Source organism: Camellia sinensis, unplaced genomic scaffold (assembly GCF_055761805.1).
Source record: "Camellia sinensis isolate YWXY unplaced genomic scaffold, ASM5576180v1 Unanchor1, whole genome shotgun sequence".
NCBI lineage: Eukaryota > Viridiplantae > Streptophyta > Magnoliopsida > Ericales > Theaceae > Camellia > Camellia sinensis.
This window is the reverse complement of record NW_028128987.1, coordinates 8,500,281-8,525,559: the sequence shown is the minus strand read 5'-3', so window position 1 is coordinate 8,525,559 and position 25,279 is coordinate 8,500,281. Positions and strand designations below refer to the sequence as shown.

The window sequence follows — 25,279 nt, the reverse complement described above, 5'->3', positions numbered from 1 at the left end:
CAAAAGAAAAAGTAGTCAATCAAAAAAAGAGGGGGTCAAAAGGTGGGGGGAAAAGGGTCTCAAACATTAATGTTATAATATTCGGCCAAATCCCTCAAAAATAAAATAAATAAATAAATAAAAAATAAAATAATTGACAGCGTAGAGATTTTCATATCCAGATTTGAAATTTCTACACAAAGATCCCATGGGCGCTCAATGGGGTGTTTGTTTCAGCTTTTCAGAGCTAATTTATGACTTTTAGCTTTGAAAAACTTATTTTAAACTGTTTGGTTAAACTTATTTCAAACGGCTTCTGATTCTAACAGTTTATTTTAACTCAAAAAAGCTGATTCTGAGAAGCTGCTCACCATTTACTTCTGATTATTAGCTTCTGCTGTGGACATGTTAATTTATGGTTATACTCTTAAATTTTTTTATTTATTTTTTTTTAAAAATAAAAAAAAGACCCAAATGGACTATAAATTATTATTATTATTTTTTATGAGAAATGTAGATAAACAAAAAATAAAAATTAATTGAAAAACTATTTCACTTCTTATTTAATAAACACTATTCAATAACTTAAATTTATAATCTATCAATTAGACCAAATAAATTAATAATTTTTTATTAAAGTCCTAATGTATAATTTGTTAATTTATAATCTATAATCAATAAGTTAATTTAACAGCTCCACCGAACGGACAAGTACCAATAGGAACTTCTTCCTTCTTGCGTAGAAATACTAGTAGAGTGATCCGTTCAGGAAGGTCACACTTCTCGTCAAGCTCGCTCACTCTCTCTCCCTCTCCTTCTCTGACTCTGCCTCTGTCAAATCCATGATGATGGGTACGAGTCTCCAAACTCAGATGATCCATTTCACATCCCTTGTAGTTCTTGTGCTCTCAATCTTTTCATCTGTATCAGAATCCAATCAGGTACTCAAACATTCTTCTAACTCCCAAGTCAACGTTTCATTTTTAAAGGCAAGTTTTTCTGTGAAAATTCGTTTCCTTTTGTTCCAACAGAGCTGGAAATAAGGTTTTGATATAATCTCTCAGTTTCTCAGCAAGCAAACAAAGGGTTTTGGATTGATTAAGCAACCGGATATGTTTGTAAAATCGTTTTTGTGATTCTGGAAGTGAAAATACAAAACTGATTTATTGAATTTTACTGGGTTTTGGTTTTCAAAAGCTGAACAAAGTTAATTCAACCTAGCTATAATTGTTTGCCTCAGACTTATTTGATTAAAGTTCTTCATTTTTTGGGGTTCCTAAATGATAAAGAGAGTTGGGTTTGATTAAAGAATTTTGGATTCCTTTTGTTTACAGTTTTGTGAAGCTGGAATTGGTTATGGCAATTCAGAGTGCGGAGTCTCATCTTCTTCCTCGTCGAAGATCTTGATAAAGGGGGGAACTGTTGTGAATGCTCACCACCAGGAGATAGCTGATGTGTATGTAGAGGATGGGATTATTGCTGCTGTGAAGCCTAATATCAAGGTATAGTATGTATTGTGCTATAATGAATTTAATTTAGGTCCACTATCAATAGGCCATAACAGTTTGACTTAATTTTCATAAAGTGTTATTGAAAATAAGTTCTAATAAAATCATCCCTAAAAATAATTTTTCTGACAATTTTTTGCGTATGTCGCTAAAAATTACCAATTAGTACTTATTTTGTCACGGTTTTTATAAATTGTCGCTAAAATTTAAGTGATGTTTTTTTGTGACGAATTTTTCAGGATGTAGCTGAAAGTTGAAAATTTGAGACTTTTTTTGTGATTTTTTTTAAACTGTCACTAAAACTTATAATTAGTGACATTTTTTGTGACAAAATTTTTAAATTATCACTAAAAATAATATTTAGTGACATTTTTTAATAGTGTTTGATAAAAAATGCCATTAATTATCACAAGACCTATTGGATAATAAGTCTACTTATTAGGACCTTCACGTAAGTCTCCTTCAATTTATGATGGTTTTCAGGTGTTGGAATTCATCTGAAAGCCAGTAATAAAACTAAGACTAATGCTATATGCACCAATTAGTGCACTAACTAGTGTACCAATTAATGATGTGGCATAATTTAAGATGTTTTTGGTATTTATAATTTGTATAATGAGTGGAGTCAATAATAATGTCATAACTAGTATTGGTATACTAGTTAGTATACTAATTGGTGCATGTAGCACCACTCTAAAATTAACTTGCCGGTAAAGGATTCTCAATTGTTGAATTTGGCATGATTTATTTTTTGTCAAGTTGGGACACAGTTTGCATGTCATTAACCAGCTTCTCTGTGTTGAAGAAGATGACTTTCTGATTTATTCTATGGGTTGGTAAAACATTTTAGTAGAAAAAATAGATTAATCATTTAAGAAGAATAAATTATAACATTAGGGGAAGATTATATTGATTATAGAATGATTGGAACAGTAACCGGTCTTGGAGTTTTTCAATTGTGAGAAGTAGAAAGTAGATATTGTAAGCATTTTGTATAACCCAATTGTCACATATAAATTTTATCATTCTTCAGAGTCAAATAACACAGGCCTTGAAAAGTGACCTAATGTATTTGATAGCTTTTTGAATAATGCACTTTAAAACAACTACAACACACTTACCCTAATAGGTCATTGAAGTCTTCCCCCATCCATTTGTTTGGCTCTAAGGTTCAGTTTGAACTTTTCATTTATTTTATTTTATTTTATTTTTTTTAAACTTTGAATGATTTCATATTTATAAAGAACTGGCCAATTTATTTTTACCAAAGTTAATACTAAAGAATTCAAATTTAAGAGAACCAAGAATATTCTCAAGAGTCACAACTTTAATGGTCATCAACATTGATCAGGAGTAAGGATTATGAACAAAATTATCCATAATCCTTTGGGTTATTTTGGTTAGGCATGCTAAGATGTTCATTGATACTTGGTACCTGTTACACGGTCTTGGTTAGAACTTACCCAAGACCATGTAACATCGTATCTGAGCCGAAGTACTTAGGGATGGGTAGGGTATGTGTCCTTGGCTTGCACTCTGCAAGTGCTGTCAAGTGAGCATGCTGGGTGTGAGGGAGGGTGTGAGGCGAAGTCATACATTGCTAAAGTACTAAAATAATATTAAGCATATAAGCGTGAGGGTACCCTCACCTCTTAAGCGTTGAGTTCTACCCAAGACCGTATAACATAATGTTAGAGTTGGAGTACTCAGGGATGGGTAGGTCCCACATCGCCTGAGTACTAAAATAATATTACACATATAAGCGTGAGGGCACCCTCATCTTAGGAGCTAGCTTTTGGGGTTGAGTTCTACCCAAGACCGTGTAACAGTACCCTACTTCATGTTATAATTGAAACGCCAACATGGACTAGGTTTTTTGAGGTGTGCTGAATGCATCCACAAAATAAATTCTTTCTTTTGTTTTTTAGATGAAGTTTTGATTCTTTGAGCTAACAGTAATTTCTTTTCTTTTCTCTTCTTTTGGCTGTATGCTTATTTATTTAGTGAATCTATTATAGATTGCAACTTATGCTAGTCATAACAGTGTAGCTCAATCTTACACATACATGCCTTTTAATTGCGTTTTCCAGGTCCTCTTGCAATCTATTTGCAGGAAGTCGTTTTCTTGTTGATTCTTTATTTTCTTTATTTTGTTATATGGTTGGATGAAAATCTGAATTTTTTGAGTGGCATCTGCAGGTTGGTGATGATGTTACTGTGCTTGATGCCACTGGAAAGTTTGTCATGCCAGGTGAAACTTCGTTTCATCATTGGGTGCCCAATAGCTTACAACTGGTTTTTAAGTCTCTAAAAGACTTGTAAAGTAGTTCAAGAACTGAGATTATATGGAATCGTAACTTTAATGAATCTCTATCCACTGGTTACTTATTTCAGTTTCATGATTATTCATATATTTTATATGAACCTTGCACACTAAATTAGGGCAAGTTGCAACCTTTCAGCATTAATCCATGCACATTAAGACTTGGGAACCTGTTTAACTGTGTCATGGGTATACACTTCCAAGATAGCCTTGGCTATGAATGGTTAATGTGATTAATGGAGTGGTTTTCCAAATTGATGGTGAAATTGTTCATGCTTTTCAAGGAAGACTATTAAGCAGATAATTACAATTATAAGCTCTTCCAGTTCCACATTTATAAAGATGAATAAATCACACAGAAAAGCACCTTTGAACCTCAGATTCTAACCTGATACAATTCACTATCTAATTTGTGCTATTTGTGAGACGTGTTCCACATTTTTTGGATAGGTAAACTTTATATGGTGGTTGGCTGATGTTAGGGCACCGTTAAGATCTAAGATATATATTGTGAACTATAAGTGATAAACCTGTATCAGTTGTAGAGGGAAAAAGTATAGTTTACGGTTTATTAAGGCTGAACAGTTAGGCCTTGGAAACCTGTGAAAAAAGAAAGAAAATAGAAGAAAAGGGAAAAAAAAAAAAATGAAGAAGAAAAAATAATCTGTAGCGACAATGCGAAAAGGGAGTTAACATTTGAGGTGACAAAAATTGTTTTACTTATTGAGATTAGGAGCCCAAGAAGATTAACGCATTCATACACTTTTAATTTAATGAGCTCTAGCTTCAAAGGTCATTGTTCACAAATGTTTGGTGTTGTTTTTCATATTCTTCTGTCAAATTTATGTCGTATAGTAATTGAATTAAAGTCTTCTTGATTCCCCTATAGACTTGAGAGGAGGATTCAGACTTGAATTCCAGTTACATGGTTTTATTTGTTTATTTAGGTTAGTAATTTTATTCATTAAAAGGAGCCAAAGAAAGTGTGAACCATGTAGATGGGAAGAACACAAGAGCTCCTTAAAAGCTAGCCCCCTTTAGAACTTAAGTCTCCTAAAAAATCTGCAAACTAGGAATTTTTTTTCGCACCACCAAAACTGGAATGAGTTGAGTATGACGTTCTTCTAATCGAGGAATCCTTATCTCCAGCTCCTTAAGTTATATCTCTTCCTCTCCCTCTAGATGATAGTCCATATGAGGCAAAGTGAGGTTGTGGACCAAGCTTGCTCCAATTGCTTCTAAGCATAACCCTAATGCCAGCAACTAGTCAAAATTAAACTACCTCGCAATTCAATAAGAGGTGATTAACGGTCTCCTTTAGCTTTGTGCACATGGAACACCATCTAGGGAGTGTGTTTAGTGTTCAGTGATTAGTAGGTTTGTCTAACTCAAAATTCATACACTTTTTAATTGAAATTATTTTGTAATCAATTTCTCAGAATATTTCACCAATAGCACCAAATGGAGGAACCACTGAAATCTTCCAGATTTCAACAAGTAATAGGGTTACCCCTTCGCACAATGTATAAGCATTACACACTTTTTCACTTTGATAGGGATTAGTTAATATAATTTTCTTTATTAAACCTCTTGAAGGTTGGTGAGGTGCAATCCAACACTTCTTGTGAGGTGAGATATCTTTGATATAATATTCTTTACTATACTTTTGTTTTATGAAAATGTAGAATAAAACAAAATTATCTAAGTAGGATTTAATTGTTAAAATCACAACCAATTCATCCTTCTTTTCCTTTTTCAACCTAAAGGCATACTCCAATAACTTTAACCCTCTCTAACCTATACTCCAAATATAAGTGGTTCAAGGTTTAGAATTGAAGGCTGTTAAAAAATATCAATGACATAAACTTGGAGGTTCCAGCTCTCATTCTAAAAGTGGATATATGTATGTGATGAATAAATGCCAATTAGATACATTGATGTGATTTAAGGACGTGAAATGAGTTGTAACTAATATTGGAAGAGAGGCAAGTGAGTTTCTAATAAAAATAGGCTTACATCAGTGATCCACGTTTGGTTATTGTTTATTTTATTCTTTTATATCACTTCTAGATGAGCTTATTTACATATTCATGAGTTTCCAATAAAAATAGGCTTATTCACATATCAACAAGTTATCACTTAAATTTGACGATTGACCTTCCATAAAATTGATCATAGATGGGCAACGTCATTATCCCTTGGAAAAGTCCATTATGGTGCATATATTCTCTTATTAATATTTCATCTTATTAATGTACTAGGCATAAGTTAACCATACAAGAAGTGCAGGGAATACTCTCTTGATCCTCTTTCTCCAATGTTTGTGTTCCTTTCATTCACAAAAGTTATTATCATCATATCTTAGCCTGTTGGTTTGTTAGTTATTTATGTCAACAATCAAGATCATTTCATCGCACAACTATGTTTATATAATATATATGTATATTTCATGAAAGCTTTGAGCACATAGCAATGTTATGTGGAATCTTCTATTCCTCCTAGTGTACCTATGTTCACCGGATATAACAACATAAAGGTATGGGATGTGTCTGACACCATACCCAAATTAGACTCTGGGATCATTTTAATTTTTACAATGTTTGAAGACAAAGATGCTCACATTTGGTTGTAAAGAAAACTTTCTAGTCTCTGACATGGATGAGAGATGTAACTTCTCTGTTTCCCCTAAATCCCATATAATTTTAGTTATATTCTTGATAATTTACATCTTATCTCAAAATATAATACAATACACAATACATTTAAATGTGTCTATGTACATATACCTAACTTTTGGATACATGTCCCAATATCCAAATATTTAGGCTTATAAAATCCCGCCGACACCTGCACCAGATACTTGTATCCATGCCCATGTAACATAGGTACATAGATTAGATCTTCATATGTTGTAATAGCAAAGTAGGACCTGTCAGTCATTTCATAGCGCTGATTCTTATGTTAGTATGGTAAATTTTTCTGTATGATGTTTACAGGAGGAATTGATCCTCACACACACCTGGCCATGGAGTTTATGGGTACTGAGACCATTGATGATTACTTCAGTGGTCAGGCTGCTGCATTAGCAGGGGGAACAACAATGCACATTGATTTTGTTATCCCAGTAAAGGGGAGTTTATCTGCCGGTTTCGAAGCCTATGTAGGAAAAGCCAAGAAGGCTTGTATGGATTATGGTTTCCATATGGCAATCACCAAATGGGATGAAACTGTATCAAAAGAGATGGAAATCATGGTTAAGGAAAAAGGTTTGTATCTCTTATTTCCTTGTAGTGTAGAATGAGTTTGGTTGATGTAACCTGATCTCAAATTCATGAGTCATTGGTGAATATCTTTATCTCGATTTTCATTGGACTTGGGTAAAATATTAAATAGGTTATTTCTGCAAACCTGCAGGTATCAACTCCTTTAAATTTTTCCTAGCATACAAGGGGGCTCTTATGGTCAATGACGAGCTTCTATTAGAAGGACTTAAAAAATGCAAGTCTCTTGGTGCCTTGGCTATGGTCCATGCAGAAAATGGAGATGCTGTATTTGAAGGACAAAAAAGAATGATAGAACTTGGTATTACAGGTCCAGAGGGACACGCGCTTTCAAGGCCTGCAGTGGTAACTCCTTAAGAATACATTTTCGTTTTCTATGGACATATTATTGCTAGCATTGCTCTTGGATGTGTAGCGTCCTCCACAAACCAAAAAATAGCACACGGGTTGTGGATGAAAACTTCTGGTTCAATTGCATTGCTTAGTAGAAACGTTAACATGGTGTTGTTTTCTGCGAAAGAATCCTTTTATGCTGCTTTCTGGTGGTTTCTACTTCTTTCTTCTTTTTCTAAAGATACGTGAAATATTTAGAAAACAATAATGTTGAGAGGGAGTCGATGAAAAGAATGCATGTTTTTTGAAGTGGAGCTAAATTTGTTAAGTTATTTATTGTTCATTGCACATACTGACTAGCACTGTTGATCATTTTTAAATGCATTTGTTACTGATTGACACAGTTCTGGAACTATGGCACTAAAATGGTTTTAAACTAGGTGAAATTTATGTATTCTTTCAATGGTATGGTAACTCTGGACAAAATGTCAGATTATTGAGGTGTCTGAGCTGGATGTGAGCAGGTTAGTGGAAGTGTATCATCCCCACGTGGATTTGTACTTCTCTTTAATTGAAATTTATAGCAGTGCATGGAGCTGTAATCTTAGAACTTTGCCTTTACTTTTCTATATTTATAGGCTCTTTTGCAGGGATTTTTTGGGTATTCTTGTAGGCATAATTTTTGTATGTCATCTTCATAACCATGGACTTCTTATTTGGGAAGAGAGAAACGGAGAGAGGGTGATGTTGTAGTACAGTGAGTTGTAGTCCACCAACCCTTATGGTCTGATTGCTACAATGGAAGAGTGGGAGGAAGGAGGAGGTATCGAGAAATGGAGTTTCTAGCATTCAGGATGAAGTGAAGGTGCACAAAAAGGAAGAAAGGGATAATACACTTTTCCCTTTGATGCCCACCAAATCTTTTTGGGGTGGCGAAGGTGGTTGGGGCTTTTTTTGTTGGTTTGGTTTCTTTCTTCTTCACTCCAAACATGGCTGACACTTTAATAGTAAGGGTACAACAATAAATTCAAACAATACTTATATTTCTTTCCTTGGGTCATTCAGGTTCTTTTTAGAGAACATTTTAGAGAACAAATGAAGTTTATGTACCTGTAAAGATATGTTTTGATCTCATGTCATATGATGTAAAATGGGCTCAGAAGGCTAAGTTTTCTAATTTTTTTCAATGATGCAGTGCTGTTGAGTGACAATTATTCTGCATTATTGATCACTTCCATGTTAACCATTCTAGTTGTAAAAATTGAAAGTTTTTTGTGATTTGGATTCTGCTGTTTTTATCTTTGGTTAAATATTGGGATCTTGTTTGGTCCTCAATATTGACCTCAATCTGTAAATGCTGTCTTTAATTATCATTATTATTATTTTTAATTTTTTTCCTACTTTCAAAATTTTGACTTTTCAAACACAAGTAAAACTTTTTCGACAATTCCTTGCTTTCTAGCGGATAGTGCATGTCAAAAATTCAATGTGCAACTTTAACACCCTTTAATTTGGTTATCTTCTTTTTCAGAAGCTGCAATCTTTACTTATGATATCTTTGACATTCTCCATCAAGGATCTTCTAACATATTTTGGAAAAATGAAATTAGAAACCATGGACTAGTTGTAACTTGTACGCTAGTAACTCTCCTAAGTATTTATTCTTCTGTCTTCAGAGTGTCAAACCCAACCCTCCTCCCTTTTTATTTTTAATTTTATGTGCTTCACCTCTGAACACTTCATTTCCTTTATAAAGCTATGCTTATTATGTAATTAACCTTTTGGTTTAATGTTCGTGTAGCTTGAAGGAGAGGCAACTGCTCGAGCCATTCGTTTGGCTGCTTTTGTAAACACACCTCTTTACATTGTCCATGTCATGAGCATTGATGCGATGGAAGAAATAGCTACAGCTCGAAAATCAGGTTTGAACTTTTTAAATTGTAGTGGTGATTATTGTGTCAAATTCATATGGTACGTTGACAACATTATTATTGCACTGAGATGGAGCATTTACCTGTGCTCTTGTATAGTTAACAAAGCCCTAGTCTAAAAAAATTCAGTTACATGAATCTAGAGCCACACCCTCTAATAGATTCTTGGAATCACATTTGTTCTCACGGCCTCTACTTAATTCTTGTAACCTTCATTTTTTCATTCTCCTCCTATATACAATTGGGCCTGAGAGACATCTACGCATCAATTTGAGAGGGACTGTTGAGTATATTGTCATTATTGAAATAGGGATGCTTTTTAAATTTCTTGGACTTTATTAGGATAAATACATGGACATAGGGATGAGGAGAGTAACTTATACCAAAATCCCTATTTTAATATGTCCAAGGGGATATGAATTTTTTTTTCATATTTCTTAATTTAATTTAATTTTTCATATTTAATGGTGTTTACAAGGTGAAAAATTATTTTTTTCATAATTATCTTATCAAAAAAAAAAAAAAACATTTTATGCATAATTATGTGGTAAACTCAACTTCTTAGACATACTTGCTAAGTGAATGTCCATCTACACATGACAGACACATACTGGATATCCTTACTCTACTATCAATTGCTTGACACCAGCAGTTATACATTTAGAATAGTTCATGTAATGTAACATAGCATACATCATATAAATACAGGAAAATTATTTATACTATGTCATATATAAACTGCTTATGTACACATTCGTGTTGACGTTGAATGTATGTGTACAAGTCTATAGTTCATGCTGTAAGTATTTCCGAATGAATTGTATATTCAACTTGTATTGATTGAATAAAGAATACATCATTTATATAGAACACTAAATCCTAATCATACATGAATACATCACTGATATATAGAAGTCTAATAGATATAGGACTCTAATTCCTAATCCTATAGGGAAAAAGGAGAACACATTCTCACACCCCCGCTCAAACTCAAGGTGTTTTAGCAGAAAACACTGAGAGTTTGTCAAGAAAAAACCGAAACCAAGCAGTGGTGTGAGTCTTGGTGAAGAAGTCAACAAGTTGCAGAGCCGAAGAGACAAAAAGAAGCGAGATAAAGCTAGACTGCAGATGCTGACGGACAAAGTGACAAATCAATCTCAATATGCTTTGTCCGTTCATGGAAGACAGTATTATGTGCAATTTGAATAGCACTTTGGTTGTGACAATAGAGAGAGGTCGGGGAAGATTGAGGGACGCCCAAGTTAGATAAGAGACCATGAAGCCAGACAATTTCAGCAGTAGCATAAGCCATAGCACGATACTCAGCTTCGGCAGTAGAACGGGCAACAATAGTTTGTTTTTTGCTTTTCCAAGAAATCAGGGAATCGCCAAGAAACATACAAAAACTAGAAGTAGATTTACGATCATTAACATCACCAACCCAATCAGCATCAGTATAAGCCACCAAGTTTAAGCAAGAAGTAGAAGAGAATAGCAAGCCTTGGAAGAGAAATAATAAAGAGAGAAAAGAAATAATATGTATTGGTTCGGCGGACGGCCAAGGCAAGACTGTCGCCCGCCGATAAAGCGAAATTACTAGGTACTTAACCTAGCTCCGATGACATGTTTTTCTTTCAGTATCACTTCGTGGTGATCTCTCTCTACTATTTTTTTTTTTTTTTTTACTCGTAATACATTTTTTTTTTCTCCACTATATCTTTCCCTCTGCTTCAACCTCAAATTAGGTTCTATCTGCAAACCTATTTGAGTTTGAGGGGGGTATTATACCTATATCATGGTGAACATGGTTATATACCATGCAAACCGCGTAGCCGCCTCCTTTGGCGCACAATCCAAGCCGCATTCTCTGGCGCACCACCAAACTCGCCCCCTAGCGCACCATCTAAGCCGCCTCCTGGTGCACTCAGTCATCTGTTGCCATCATCGTTCAGCACCACGTCATAAGTTATGTGTGGGCAAGACTGCCGCCCGCCGATAAAGCAAAATTACTAGGTACTCTAGCTCCGATACCATGTTTTTCTTTCAGTATCGCTTCGTGGTGATCTCTTTCTACTTTTTTTTTTTTTTTACTCGTAATACATTTTTTTTTCTCCACTATATCTTTCCCTCTACTTCAACCTCAAATTAGATTCTATCTTCAAACTTATTTGAGTTTGAGGGGGGGGTGTTATACCTATATCATGGTGAACATGGTTATACACCATGCAAACCACCTAGCCGTCTCCTTTGGCGCACAACCCAAGCCGCCCCTCTCTAGCGCACCACCAAACTCGCCCCCTGGTGCACCATCCAAGCCGCCTCCTGGCACACTCAGTCATCTGTTGCCATCATCGTTCAGCACCACGTCATAAGTTATGTGTGTGCCACGCTTGCTGGTTCAACATCTAGTCTTTATAACGGTCCAGCATAATCCCTTCAAACTGTCCCAACATTGATTCCGGTTAGCCCCTACATCGGTCCGGCATGACCCCTTTAAACTGTCCTAACATTAGTTCCAGCCAGTTCTTACAATAGTCCGACACGACCATAAACTGTCTCTCGGCATTAGTTCCAACCAGTTTCAATGTTGATTCGGCACGACCTTAAATTGTCCTGGCATTAGTTTTAGCCAGTTCCGACAATGGTCCGACATGACTATAAACTGTCTCCCGATTTTAGTTCTGGCCTCTGATCTATTTCAAGCACCCTTGCGCTCTCGTTCGAATTTTGCAATCTATTTGCCTTTTAGAATAATAAAGAGAGAAAAGAAATAATATGTGTTATGTTGAATGTATTGTATTGAATGTCTTGTCCTATACAATAGAAGGCTTGTATATATAGACTAAGAAAGAGTATCCTACTAGAAATCTAACTATGAGAAAGAGTATCCTATAAGAGACCTAACTATGGCAATAACTTATATATTTAGGAAATCAATACCTAATATGTGTAGGAATATATACCATATATATATTAACATCCCCTCCCTCGAACTTAAGGAGGATAAACATCTTGAGTTTGGAGAAATAAACTAAAATATGAAATAAAACTAAATAAAATAAAAGGCAAATAGATTAAAAAATTCGAACGAGAGTGCAAGGGCACTTGAAATAGATCAGAGGCCGGAACTAAAGCCAGGAGACAGTTTCTAGTCGTGTCGGACCATTGTAGGAACTGGTTAAAACTAATGCTAGGATTAAGGTCGTGCCAGATCGATATGGAAATTGGCTGGAACTAATGCTGAGAGACAGTTTGTGGTCGTGTCGGACTATTGTAGGAACTGGCTGGAAGTAATGCCAAGACAGTTTAAAGGGGTCATGCCGGATCGATATAGGAGCTAACCGGAATCAATGTCAGGACAGTTTGAAGGGGTCATGCTAGACCGTTGTAGAGACTAGATGTTGAACCAGCAAGCGTGGCACACACATAACTTATGACGTGATGCTGAACGATGATGGCAACAGATGACTGAGTGCGCCAGGAGGAGGCTTGGATGGTGTGCCAGGGGGCGAGTTTGGTGGTGCGCCAGAGAGGGGCGGCTTGGGTTGTGCGTCAGAGAATGTGGCTTGGATTGTGCACCAAAGGAGGTGGCTAGGTGGTTTGCATGGTGTATAACCATGTTCACCATGATATAGGTCGCGATGATGAACCAAGATGAAGCCGACGCGGACTGAGAGAGATACGATAAAGCAAGCGCGATAATTGATTGCGATTTTCTGACTCTGGTTGTCTCTCTCTCTCTGTGGCTTCATCATCGTGACTCTCTCTCGCAACTCTGGTTCTCATCTCTCTATCTCTGTCTCGGTAATTTGTTATCAATAGTATTAAAGCCCTTATTCTTGTTTGGCCCATTTATTAAGTTATTAGTATACTTTGACCCATTAATCTTTAGTTTATTAACTTAGAAAATATGAGGAAGAAGAACTCCGAAATATGAGGAAGAAGGAATATATTTCTGTTATATTCAAAACTTCTTATCTTACAAGACCAAATGACACTCCTTATATAGGAGATATTACAAACATCATTATAACCCATTATATGCCACTTGCATATTATATATTACCACTATCTACCACTATCATATTATATACATGCCACTATCTGCCACCAACACCACTATCATATTCTATACATGTCACTATCTGCCACCAACACCACTATCATATTATATGCATGCCACTATCTTATTATATACATTAACACAAATTTCCAGCACTCCCCCTCAAGCTGGTTTGAAGATATCTTCCATAGCCAGCTTGCTAGTCAGCTTATCAAATTGCTTCTTGTATAGTCCCTTCGTTAGCACATCAGCTAATTGTTCACCTGTTGGAAGGTAGGTCATACAGATTATGCCAGCATTGATTTTCTCCTTGATGAAATGTTTATCCACTTCTATATGTTTTGTGCGATCATGTAGAACTGGATTATGAGCTATAGATATAGCTGCTTTGCTATCACAATAGACCTTCATAGGTGTCGGGTGAGAAAGTTTTAATTCTTCAAGAATTCTTTTAATCTACATTACTTCACAGATTCCATGGGCAACAGCTCTGAACTCTGCTTCTGCACTACTTCTAGCTACCACATTCTGTTTTTTACTCCGCCATGTAACTAGGTTCCCACCTACAAAGGAGCAGTGTCCGGATGTTGATCTCCTGTCTGTAACACTTCCTGCTCAGTCTGCATCTGTGTATACTTCCACTTGAAGATGTCCATGTTTCTTGAACAGTAAGCCTCTCCCTGGAGTTCCTTTCAAGTATCTTAAGATCTTATAAACGGCCTCAAAGTGCTCTGCCCCTGGTGAGTGCATGAACTGACTTACCATGCTGACTGCAAAGGCAATATCAGGCCGCGTATGAGACAAGTAAATCAATTTCTCTACAAGTCGCTGATATTGTTCCCTCTCTTTGACTTCTTCAGCCTTAGCAGCTTGTAACTTCAAGTTAGGCTCGATCGGAGTCTCCACCATCTTACAACCAAGCATACCTGTTTCTCCAAGGAGATCAAGAACATATTTTCTCTGATTAACGAATATACCTTCCTTGGATCTTGCAAATTCCATTCCGAGGAAATACTTGAGGGCTCCCAGATCCTTAATGTGAAATTCTTTTGCGAGTTTCTCTTTGAGGGCTGCTAACTCTACTTCATCATTACCAGTTAAAATGATGTCATCAACATAAACAATCAAAATTGCAATTTTACTGTTTTTTGAATGTTTATAAAATATTGTGTGATCTGTTTGACTCTGCGAGAAGCCACAAATGATGACTGCCTTCCCAAAGCGTTCAAACCACGCTCTTGGTGATTGTTTGAGTCCGTATAATGACTTGTTCAATCTGCATACTCTGTCGCTTCCAAGTCTCTGCTCAAATCCCGGCGGTAGGCTCATGAACACCTCCTCTTCAAGATCACCATTGAGAAATGCATTTTTAATGTCAAGTTGATGTAGAGGCCAATCTGAATTTACTGCAAGAGATAACAGTACTCTGATGGAATTTATTTTAGCAACAGGAGCAAACGTCTCCTGATAGTCGATCCCATAAGTTTGAGTGAAGCCTTTAGCCACCAGTCTCGCCTTGTATCTCTCAACGCTTCCATCTGCGTTACATTTTATCGTAAACACCCATTTACACCCAACTGTTTTCTTGTCTTTGGGTAGATCAACTATCTCCCAAGTACCACTTCTCCTTAAAGCATTCATCTCCTCCATGACTGCTAATTTCCAATTCGGATCATCCAATGCTTCCTGTATATTCCTTGGAACAAACAAGTGTGAAATCCTAGATGTGAAAGCTCTATGGTTTTTAGACAGTCTTTGATAGGAGAGGTAATTTGCAATAGGATGTTTAATGCAATTTCGGACACCTTTCCTAATTGCTATAGGAACATCAAGGTCGGAAATAGAAGGAATAGGATTACTTAAAATTTCGATGCCAGAACTCGGGTGGACATTCGGGTCATTAGGATGGACATTCGGGTCATTATTCCTCGGATGAAATCGCTTCCTAGTATAAACCTGAAGCTCAGGATTTAGATCATTTTGTAGTACTTTTCCCCCTAAACAAGAACCTTCTTGACTAGGCACCATAGAACTTGGTTCTCTTAAGTGATCATTATCAGACAGATGTGGTTTTTGTGTAGGATAAATGACATTGGGGAGCGGGATAGAAATATCCTAAAAACGGTCTTCTACTCCACTTGTCTCCCCCTGAAGAGAAGTGTTGGGGAAATAGGATTTTGTTCCACAAATGACACATCCATACTCACATGAAATTTCTTGGTTTGAGGATCGAAACACTTATACCCCTTTTTGTTTGAGGAATAACCCAAAGAAACACATTTTATAGCACGGGGGTCAAGTTTTGAACGAAATTGACTGGGAACATGAACATAGGCAGTACATCCAAAAACTTTGGCGGGTAAATCAGAAAACAACCTCGTGTCAGGAAAAAAAGTTTTGAGACAATCAAAAGGTGTTTTGTATGTTAACACCTTTGTAGGCATCCTGTTTATCAAATAAGAGGCTGTTAAAATTGCTTCACCCCATAAATATTTAGGAACATGCATGTAAAACATTATAGCACGTGCTACTTCAAGTAGATGTTTATTTTTTCGTTCTGCAATGCCATTTTGTTGAGGGGTATCCCGACATGTAGATTGATGAAAAATCCCCTTTTTTTTCAAAAACTCACCCAACTGCTCATTGAAATATTCTGTTCCATTATCAGAATGTAAAATACCAATTTTGGTTTGAAATTGGTTTTCAATCATATTGTAAAAATTTGTGAATAAATTTTTCACGTCAGATTTTTTATTCATCAAATAAATCCAACATAAGCGGGTATGGTCATCAATAAATGTAACAAACCATCTTTTACCAGAAAGAGTAGTGATTTTAGAAGGGCCCCAAACATCACTATGAATCAAATAAAAAGGTTTGGAAGCCTGGTAAGGTTTTGGCAAATAAGTAGAGCGATGAAATTTTGCAAAAATGTAACTTTCACAATGAAAAGAAGAACAATCAATCCCTTTAAATAATTCTGGAAATAAATGTTGCAGATAAAGAAAACTAGGATGTCCTAGCCTATAGTGCCATAGCATTATTTTTTCTCGAATAGAGATTGAACTAGTACTATTAAAGCTCTGAGCTTTTTTATTACTAACAGGTACTTCATCAAAGTAGTAAAGACCTTCAAGCATCCTAGCACGCCCAATCATCATCCCCGAGTTTTGGTCCTGAAATTCACAATGGGATTCAAAAAATGTAACACGACAATTAGAATCCTTAGATAGTTTACTGACAGACAAAAGGTTACAGGCTAAGTTGGGGATGTGAAGAACAGCATTGAGATTAATTTTCTCAGTTAGTTTAATAAATCCTTTTCCTGCAATAGGTGAAAAACTACCATCGGCTATTCTGATTTTGTCATGACCAGAACAAGGGAAATAGGTACTAAATAAATGGGAAAAACTAGTCATGTGATCGGAGGCACCGGAATCTATGATCTACGGAGAGAAGTTTAGGCAAGAGAAGGCTTTAGGATTTCTACCTGTTTGTGCCAACAAAACACTAGGAGTACCGGATGAGGAGTTGGATTTTATCAGCTTTAAGAGTTGATCAATCTGCTCTTTGTTGAAGGGACCTGAATCGGCTTCATTAGCGGTAGGAAAGCCACGATTCTTCTCTCCTTGTTTGCTGCTTTTCCAGTTGACAGGTTTGCCATGGATCTTCCAACACGTTTCGCGTGTATGGCGAGGCTTGTTGCAAAAATCACACCAGACCCGTGGCTTATCATCAAACCTGCGCTGGTAATTTGCAGCCTTGTTGGCCGCAGCATCGCTAATTAAAGCAGAAATTTCAATTGATTCACCAGTACCTTTTTTCTTAAGCATGACGCTCCTTCGGCTCTCTTCCCTTCTGACTTCGGCAAATACTTCGCCAATGGATGGGAGAGGAGGTGTGCCAATAATTCTTCCTCGCACTTCATCGAACTCAATGTTGAGGCCGGCAAGAAACTTGTAAATACGGCTGTCTTCCACAGTTTTCTTGTGGTGGTTGCAGTCGTCAACCGATTTCCATTCGTATGTGTTGAAGATGTCAAGATCCTGCTACAACCTTTTCAACGAATTGGAATATTTGGTGACGGAATCATCTTCTTGACGAATCTCTCCCAACTTCAAAGTTAATTCGAAAACTTGAGATTGATTTCCTAGGTCAGAATACATCTGACTAACATTATCCCACAATTCTTGTGCAGTAGTATAGCACATGTAATTAGAGCTTATATCCTCCTCCATGGAATTGACCAACCATGTCATAACCATGGAGTTTTCAGCGTCCCAACTGTCGAACAGCGGATCATTAACAGTAGGAGCCTTCTTGTCACCAGTGATGTAACCGATCTTTCCTTGCCCACGGATATACATCCGGATAGATTGTGACCAGCGGAGAAAATTATCACCATTTAGGCGGATGGTGGTGATTTGGACAGAGTGAGAGTTGGACGTTTTCACCGGAATGGCAGCGGCAGGGGTTGAAGTGGTTTCGGACGTGACTTCCGACATGGCTATGACGGTTTTAGGGCTGCTGTGTTTTTTGTTGCTCTGATACCAACTTAGAAAATATGAGGAAGAAGAACTCCGAAAATATGAGGAAGAAGGAATATATTTCTGTTATATTCAAAACTTCTTATCTTACAAGACCAAATGACACTCCTTATATAGGAGATATTACAAACATCATTATAACCCATTATATGCCACTTACATATTATATATTACCACTATCTACCACTATCATATTATATACATGCCACTATCTGCCACCAACACCACTATCATATTCTATACATGCCACTATCTGCCACCAACACCAATATCATATTATATACATGCCACTATCTTATTATATACATTAACACAAATTTCCAGCATATTACAATGACGGATACCAAAATTCAAGCCATCAGATGTAAGCTCACTGGTGCCAATTATGCTTATTGGGATAGTATTATGAAGAATTTCCTTCTTGGTTAAAAAAAATAGGGCTATGTTTCTAGTTCTGTTCCTCGTCCATTGGACCCGAAACAAGAAGGATATCCGACTTCCTATGACACTTGGGATTGTGATAATGCCTAAGTTTTGACCTAGTTTCATAATTCTGTGGATGACCGTATTGCAATAATGTTTTCAAAATACAGTACTGCTAAGGAGGTGTGGGACTATTTATTAGGTGTGTATCAACAGTCCAACTTTGCCAAACGGTATGAGTTGGAAATAACGATTCAAAGTGCTTGCCAACGGGATCAATCTATTCAGGACTTTTACATTGAGATGACAGGTCTCTGGGATCAGTTGGCTCTCATGGAACCGTCTAGTCTCAAGGCACGAGACGCTTATATTGAGTTTCGAGAGCAAGGTTGTTTAGTGCAGTTCTTAACGGCTCTCTCTTCTCAGTATGAGGCTATCCGTGGTGGCATCCTTCATCGGTCTTCGCTCCCCTCTGTAGATGCTATTGTTCGTGAGCTCCTCTTCGAGGAAATCCGTCTTAAGACGGCCAGTCAGACTCTGTCTCCTTCAGTCTTCTTAGCACAGCCACCTCTATTGGCGACTCCATCTGCTTCTCAACCTCAGTCTTCTGCCAAGCCCAAAAAGGGGCCCTTAGCATCAGATGAGTGCTTTCTGCCATCAAAATGGTCATTAGAAGTACAACTGTCCCAAGAAGAGCCGTCGGTCTACTTAGCCGTCTCAACCACAGTTCCGAGGTCCTGCTCCGAGTACTTTTTGCCCTCCTGCTGCTTATACTGAATCTGCTTCGACTTCTGATCCTGACCTCGCTTCCTGGTCGCACAACTTCAGCATCTCCTATCCACTTCTCAGGTCGCACAACTTCAGCATCTCCTATCCACCTCTTAGCCATCCCCATCTGCCGCCGCTCTTACTTCTCTTCATTCAGGTTTGCTTGTGTCCTCTTCAGGTATCTATTCTTCTGTCTGGCTCTTTGATTCTGGTGCCTCTCATTATATGACTCCTCACATTTCCTTACTTCAAAACTATATTCCCCCACCCGTTCCTATTACTATTAATACTGCTAATGGGTGTGGTATGTCTGTTCTGTCTATTGGGTCTGTCTTACCTTCTGCCATGTCTGCTGTTACTATTCCTTCTGTTTTTTATGTCCCTCAGTTATCTATCAGTTTATTATCTATCAGTCAACTTGATACATCTGATTTTGATGTTTTCTTTTCCTCTTCTGTCTATTATGTGCAGGATCAGGTGTCCAAGAAGCAGATTGGGACCGGCCGTAGAGTTGGAGATCTCTTATGTGGTCGAAAGCTTGCATTTTCCCTTATCCACCTCTCTAGCTGCACTTTCCTCGTTTCAGTTAGATTCTCGGTCGAATCATTTTTACTTGTGGCATTCTCGCCTCGGTCATTTGTCTGTTGACCGCTTACAGTCTTTAGCTCAATCAGGGTTGTTGGGTAAGGTTTCTTTTAGTTAAATTGATGAATGTCGGGGGTGTAAACTTACTAAAATGTCAGCTTTACCATTTAACAAGGAATACATCATTTATATAGGACACTAAATCCTAATCATGCATGAATACATCATTGATATATATAAGTCTAATAGATATAGGACTCTAATTCCTAATCCTATAGGGAAAAAGGAGAACACATTCTCACACGTGTATATATATATATATACTTGTCAATTGGTAGAAGATTGACATTAACATGTGATTTTTTTTTTTGGGGGGGCGGGGGGCGGTGGTGGGATGATAAGTATAAGAAAATACAAAAGGGGTACAATCTGTACATAAAAGAAAACCTATATCATTTTATATATCAAAAACTTCATTTACATAAATATGTCTGTGTGGCTTAATGATAAAAGGTCTATGTACATACGTAGTGGTTGATAGCTCATATTGATAATGGTTGATCACTATTCCTTGTGTCACTTTGTTGATCCGTAAATCCTTTCAATTGGAGTTAAAATGAGAGTACAAAATGAAAGTGGGAAAGTGAAAGATGAAATGAAAAAAAAAAATAAAAGTTTGAGTTTTCGGTGAAAAGGGGAGAGGAATGATGGGTGAAAATAGGAGTGGGATAGGCTTCCTTTTTTAAAATTTTTTTGGACAGATTTTCAACATCATTAATTCTAAATTTTTTGCTTTGTAAATTAATTGAGTTTACGTAAGTAAAAAAAGTTAAAGAAAGACAGTTTAAAATGAAAATGAAAATAAATAAAATATGCTGATGAATTAGTTTGATATGTCACCGATTCTAACTCGATAACAACGAACAAGCTATTGAAAATTTTAGGAAGGTACAAAGAAATTCTGTTCGATAAGTCTGATATTGTGGATGTATATCATTGATGTTAAGGATATTCCGGCCGTTTTATTTTAGTTAGATATTTTCAAATAATTTTTATCACTCATACCGTTACCGATATATCGCGATATTCAAAATCATTGGAAATAGTCAAATTATGGTTACATTCTCATAATTATCCTTGACCTTTTAAATACGTTCACAGATACATTGTGATTTGTGACTCTAAAGTAACAGCATGCAGTGAGTCTGCGACAATACTATCCATGCAACAAATAGTTTGCTAATGTTCATTTTCTTCATTGAAGCAATGCTCACTATTACACTAGACTGGTGTAATATTTCGTCATCACGTGTATATTTGGTTGACTAATGGTTGGCTTGCGTCCTTTTATATCTGATTATATATTTTTAAAATCTGGTTTAAGAAATTGCTACTGATTGCATATAAGTTGTTCCTCCTTTTTAATTTTTAATTTTCATTTGTAACAGGATTTTGATTTTGCCTTTTGCTTCTGTATGCCTTGCACAAAAACATCAGAGATGATTGTGATCCTATTTACATAATTTTTGATTCACTAAGTTTTCATGAATTAGGATCTTTGGAGCAAACTCTTTGGATTTTTCATTATTATTATCCTTCAACTGCAGGGCAGAGGGTTATTGGGGAGCCAGTAGTGTCAGGATTGGTCCTCGATGATTCTGGGCTTTGGGATCCTGACTTCATCACTGCGGCTAAGCAAGAACCTGACTCTCTTTCCACTTTATTTCTTGTTTTTCATTTTTTTATATCTTGCTGCTAATCTGTCAGGTTCAATTCTATGTGAAGCAATATTGTCCTTTTATGTTTCAGGTTTGTCATGAGTCCCCCTATTAGGGAATTGGGACATGGAAAGGCTCTCCAAGCTGGCTTGTCAACAGGGGTTTTGCAGGTTTTGCTCTCATCTTTATAGTAGATAGCTTCTATGTTCTACTCCGAGGATAGGAATTTGAATGTTAGATGTTCTCCTAAAATCATGGCATTTGTAAATAGATTATTTCCTTGAATTGCAGTTATTGATTTTCTGATATGTGCTATTAGAATCACCAAGAATGTATATATCTAATTTAGGATTTTTGCTCAGATAGTCTATGACATGATTGAGCTATTTTTATGTCCCAGTCCTTGTTAATTTGCCTATGACTGTGCTTCATATTTTGCAGCTAGTAGGAACTGATCACTGTTCCTTCAATTCCACACAGAAAGCTTTTGGCATAGATGATTTTCGTAAAATACCAAATGGGGTCAACGGTAATTATGAGCTTTTATGGTTCTTAGTATCTGCAAAGTTTCCTTTTTCATGGCCCGAGTCAGTAAGTGGGGTTTATTTAACCTATTCTACTTTCTAATTCATCTCTTTGTGGCAATCCTGGGAATGTATAGGCATCGAAGAGAGGATGCATCTAGTTTGGGATACGATGGTGGTGAGCTTCTGTGAATTTGTACTTTGACCATTGAAAACTAACTGTATTCGTTAAAATTTTGTTTTCTCAATTTCTATTTGTTTGTCCAGGAATCAGGCCAAATATCTATCACTGATTATGTCCGAATAACCAGCACTGAATGGTATGCTTTCACTGTGAAAGCTTGGATTATGTCTCATCTCTATTTGAATTTCTATAATGCTCCCTCAGATGCCAAATTTAATTCATAAAATCATGTTTCTTAACAGTTCGGTCCCACTAACAGGTTTATGGTAAATGATTTTAAAATTTTCATTTTGTTCAGTGCTAGGATCTTTAATATATATCCAAGGAAAGGAGCAATCCTTGTTGGATCAGATGCAGATATAATCATACTCAACCCAAATTCAAGCTTTGAAATTAGTGCCACTTCTCACCACTCTAGATTGGACACGAATGTCTTTGAGGGAAGAAGAGGGAAGGTAACATTTCGTAATTGATTGGTCCATGTGTTAATAACCAATAAACTATGGTAATTAATTGCATTGTGATGAGAGAATGGAATTGAAACATTTTGTTTTATTTTACATTTAAATTTGAAAGGCATAAGCTTAAGGAGAGTACATGGATTTATGATCTCTGCAAAGGTTAATTTGCTATACTGTTGCTGATTGTTCTTCTGATGCTTTCCATCTGTCTGAGTTATGTGTTCCTCTTGTTTGATCCATATTCCGTAAAGTTTTTGCAGGTAAATGCTTGCCTATGGTTTATTTTGTAAATTTTTGGGTTTGTGAGAACTATGGCGTGAATGTTATTGTAGTTGTTTGGATGCAGTAATTTAGTGGGAAGGATTTTTCAATTTTGATTTGTCCGTAAGGTATGCCATCATTTGAACAGTTGAGATTGGCTGCACTCTACCTGTGACGTATCTCTCTCTAATTCGTATACAATTCTATTACAATTTTGGAATTAGTAAAATACCTTGCTTTTAGTTATGACTAAATAAAATTTTCTTTAAGAAATTTCCCTTCATATTATTTCATCCCTTAATGCTAAATGCCATTCAATGCAAATGTGAAATCTCCTAATATGCTCTGTTTTTATGAGGGTTTATCAAATAAAGCTCTACATAAAGTAAAGCCAAGTTGTTCTGCTAATAGCTTTGCTGATTGTTAATCTGGTGAAGTTGGCATCGTAATGAATAAATAAGATTGTGCCGTTATTCCACAAGTTTTGTTTTTACCTTTTTTCCCATTCTCTCTCTGTTATTGCTCACCTGGAAATGCTACAATGGGCACCCCTAAAAAGGTGCACATTGTAAGAAAAGTTTTGATTTTGTTGGTGAAAGTTATGAATGTTTGTGGTGAAAGTTATGAATCCTTGTAGTGAAAGTTAGGAATAACGAAGATATAATGTGCACCCCTAAAATTATGAGCTGTAAAGTTATACTTTTGTTAGTAAAAATTATACCTATTTGTATAAGGTGCATACTGTATGCATCCTTTTTGGGGTGCACATGGTAGCCTTTTCCTTGTTCACCTCATATGAGTTTGCATGCTTATAGTTTCTAATTTGTTAGCAACACAAACGTGATTCTGTAATATTAGGGGTATTGCTAGAACTGTTATATATATATATATATATATGCATGTACATATACATATTTTTCTTTTTTATATGTAAAGTTTATTAGAAGAGGCATTGAACAGGGATGCTGCCTATGTGCAACTTCAATTGTTACTTTATGTTTTAATGTTTATTGCATGATGAATCAACACACTATTATAATTGTCCGTGAATATTGCAACTATAGATAATTTAATCTCAGTTTTTAATAACACTAAATGGTGTTGCTCATGGATCACAAACGTCGATTTCTACTTTGTGTCAAGTTCCAATGATTTCTTTTCCTGTTTTCTCAGGGAAAGGTTGAAGTAACAATTGCCGGAGGAAGGATTGTTTGGGAAAATGGTCAATTGAAGGTTGCCCCGGGTGAGGGCAAGTACGTAGAAATGCAACCTTTCAGTTATCTTTTTGGTGGAATTGACAAAGCAGATGCAAAGTACCTCTCTTCCCTCCGAGCTCCAGTGAAGCGATTCAAAGCCACGACTTGACTTGCAGGTTCAATTACTTTCACTGTTTATGATAGCTTTTCACAAACTTATGTTTAAGGGATTAAGTAATGTAGAGCTTGAGTTCGTGTAAATACAAGCTCAAATAATGAAAAGAAACAGGTGTTGATATTGTATATATCCTGTTGTAAAATATATATGCATTCATGATATAGGATTTATGCAATAAATTTTGCTATTTTGCTGATTTTTTTATTTTTATTTTTTTTAATATATCAAGAAATAATCTACTTATCTTCCTTGCTTTTCTCCTATAAAAGCATTCCAAAATAGTAAGAGCACGATACACATAGCTCACTCAAAGTTAACAGAGGTTTTGATCACGCCTACCATGACTAGCGAACTTGTCTCGCTGACAAATACAGGCACAAAGTGCACTATCGAGTGAAATATTATTAAAATCCTCAGAAATGTATAGAATTTGTCGGATATTTTGGAAATCAAGGCCTAATACAACAATTAAGGTAGGTCAGAACGTTCTTTTTTTTCTGCACAAAAATCATACATATGAAAATATTAGATCAAAGAATATGACAACACGTGTCATCTTTATCTTTTTTTTTTTTCTTCTTCTTCTCCCTAACATATTCAAGCATGTTTTAATCCATGTGCATCGGTCAACCAAGGGGATATGGATCAAAACAGGACCTGAATATGGTATGTTATTAATTGGGAGAATCATCTTCATACATAATCATCTTAAACATAATAATGTAGTGGTTGAAAAATGCAGTAGAACAAAATATAATATACAAGACACTAGAAAATGGAGTCCTACCACAACTGAATCATCATGTTGATGGTCGGATTTCTGAACGGGCTGATGCTCGGGCTGTTTCTGAATGATTAGCTCTTGTTCATTTCCGATACTATGGCGGTTGAAGTCGTTCTTGTTCTGCTTCTTATTAGCACGAGCTCGAGAAAACACCATAGAGTAGTCGGTATTACCAACCTTGTGATCCCACCCTCCAAACTGAGGAACCGACATCCTAGTAGGTTTCTGAAAA

General features: G+C 36.3%; 1 protein-coding gene across 1 annotated transcript; it reads left to right on the top strand.

Annotated features, from left to right (window-relative positions):
- Positions 1 to 667: 667 nt before the first annotated feature.
- LOC114308252 (dihydropyrimidinase) lies at positions 668 to 24,459 on the top strand. The gene is made up of 13 exons (XM_028253802.2): positions 668 to 920; positions 1,314 to 1,481; positions 3,687 to 3,738; positions 6,807 to 7,076; positions 7,225 to 7,436; positions 9,226 to 9,346; positions 21,349 to 21,436; positions 21,551 to 21,629; positions 21,901 to 21,988; positions 22,121 to 22,161; positions 22,251 to 22,303; positions 22,466 to 22,622; positions 24,063 to 24,459. Exons 1-13 carry the CDS (start codon positions 822 to 824, stop codon positions 24,252 to 24,254), a joined length of 1,620 nt encoding a protein of 539 aa, XP_028109603.2. The 5' UTR covers positions 668 to 821; the 3' UTR covers positions 24,255 to 24,459.
- The last annotated feature ends 820 nt before the right edge of the window (positions 24,460 to 25,279 follow it).

What these genes read in the sequence shown, in the direction of transcription:
- LOC114308252 (XM_028253802.2), top strand. Translation starts at nt 822, where the DNA reads ATGATGATGGGTACGAGTCTCCAAACTCAGATGATCCATTTCACATCC. An exon ending in CTGTGAAGCCTAATATCAAG is followed by an intron (nt 1,482 to 3,686) that starts GTATAGTATGTA and finishes TGGCATCTGCAG; the next exon opens with GTTGGTGATGATGTTACTGT. An exon ending in TTGAGGGAAGAAGAGGGAAG is followed by an intron (nt 22,623 to 24,062) that starts GTAACATTTCGT and finishes CTGTTTTCTCAG; the next exon opens with GGAAAGGTTGAAGTAACAAT.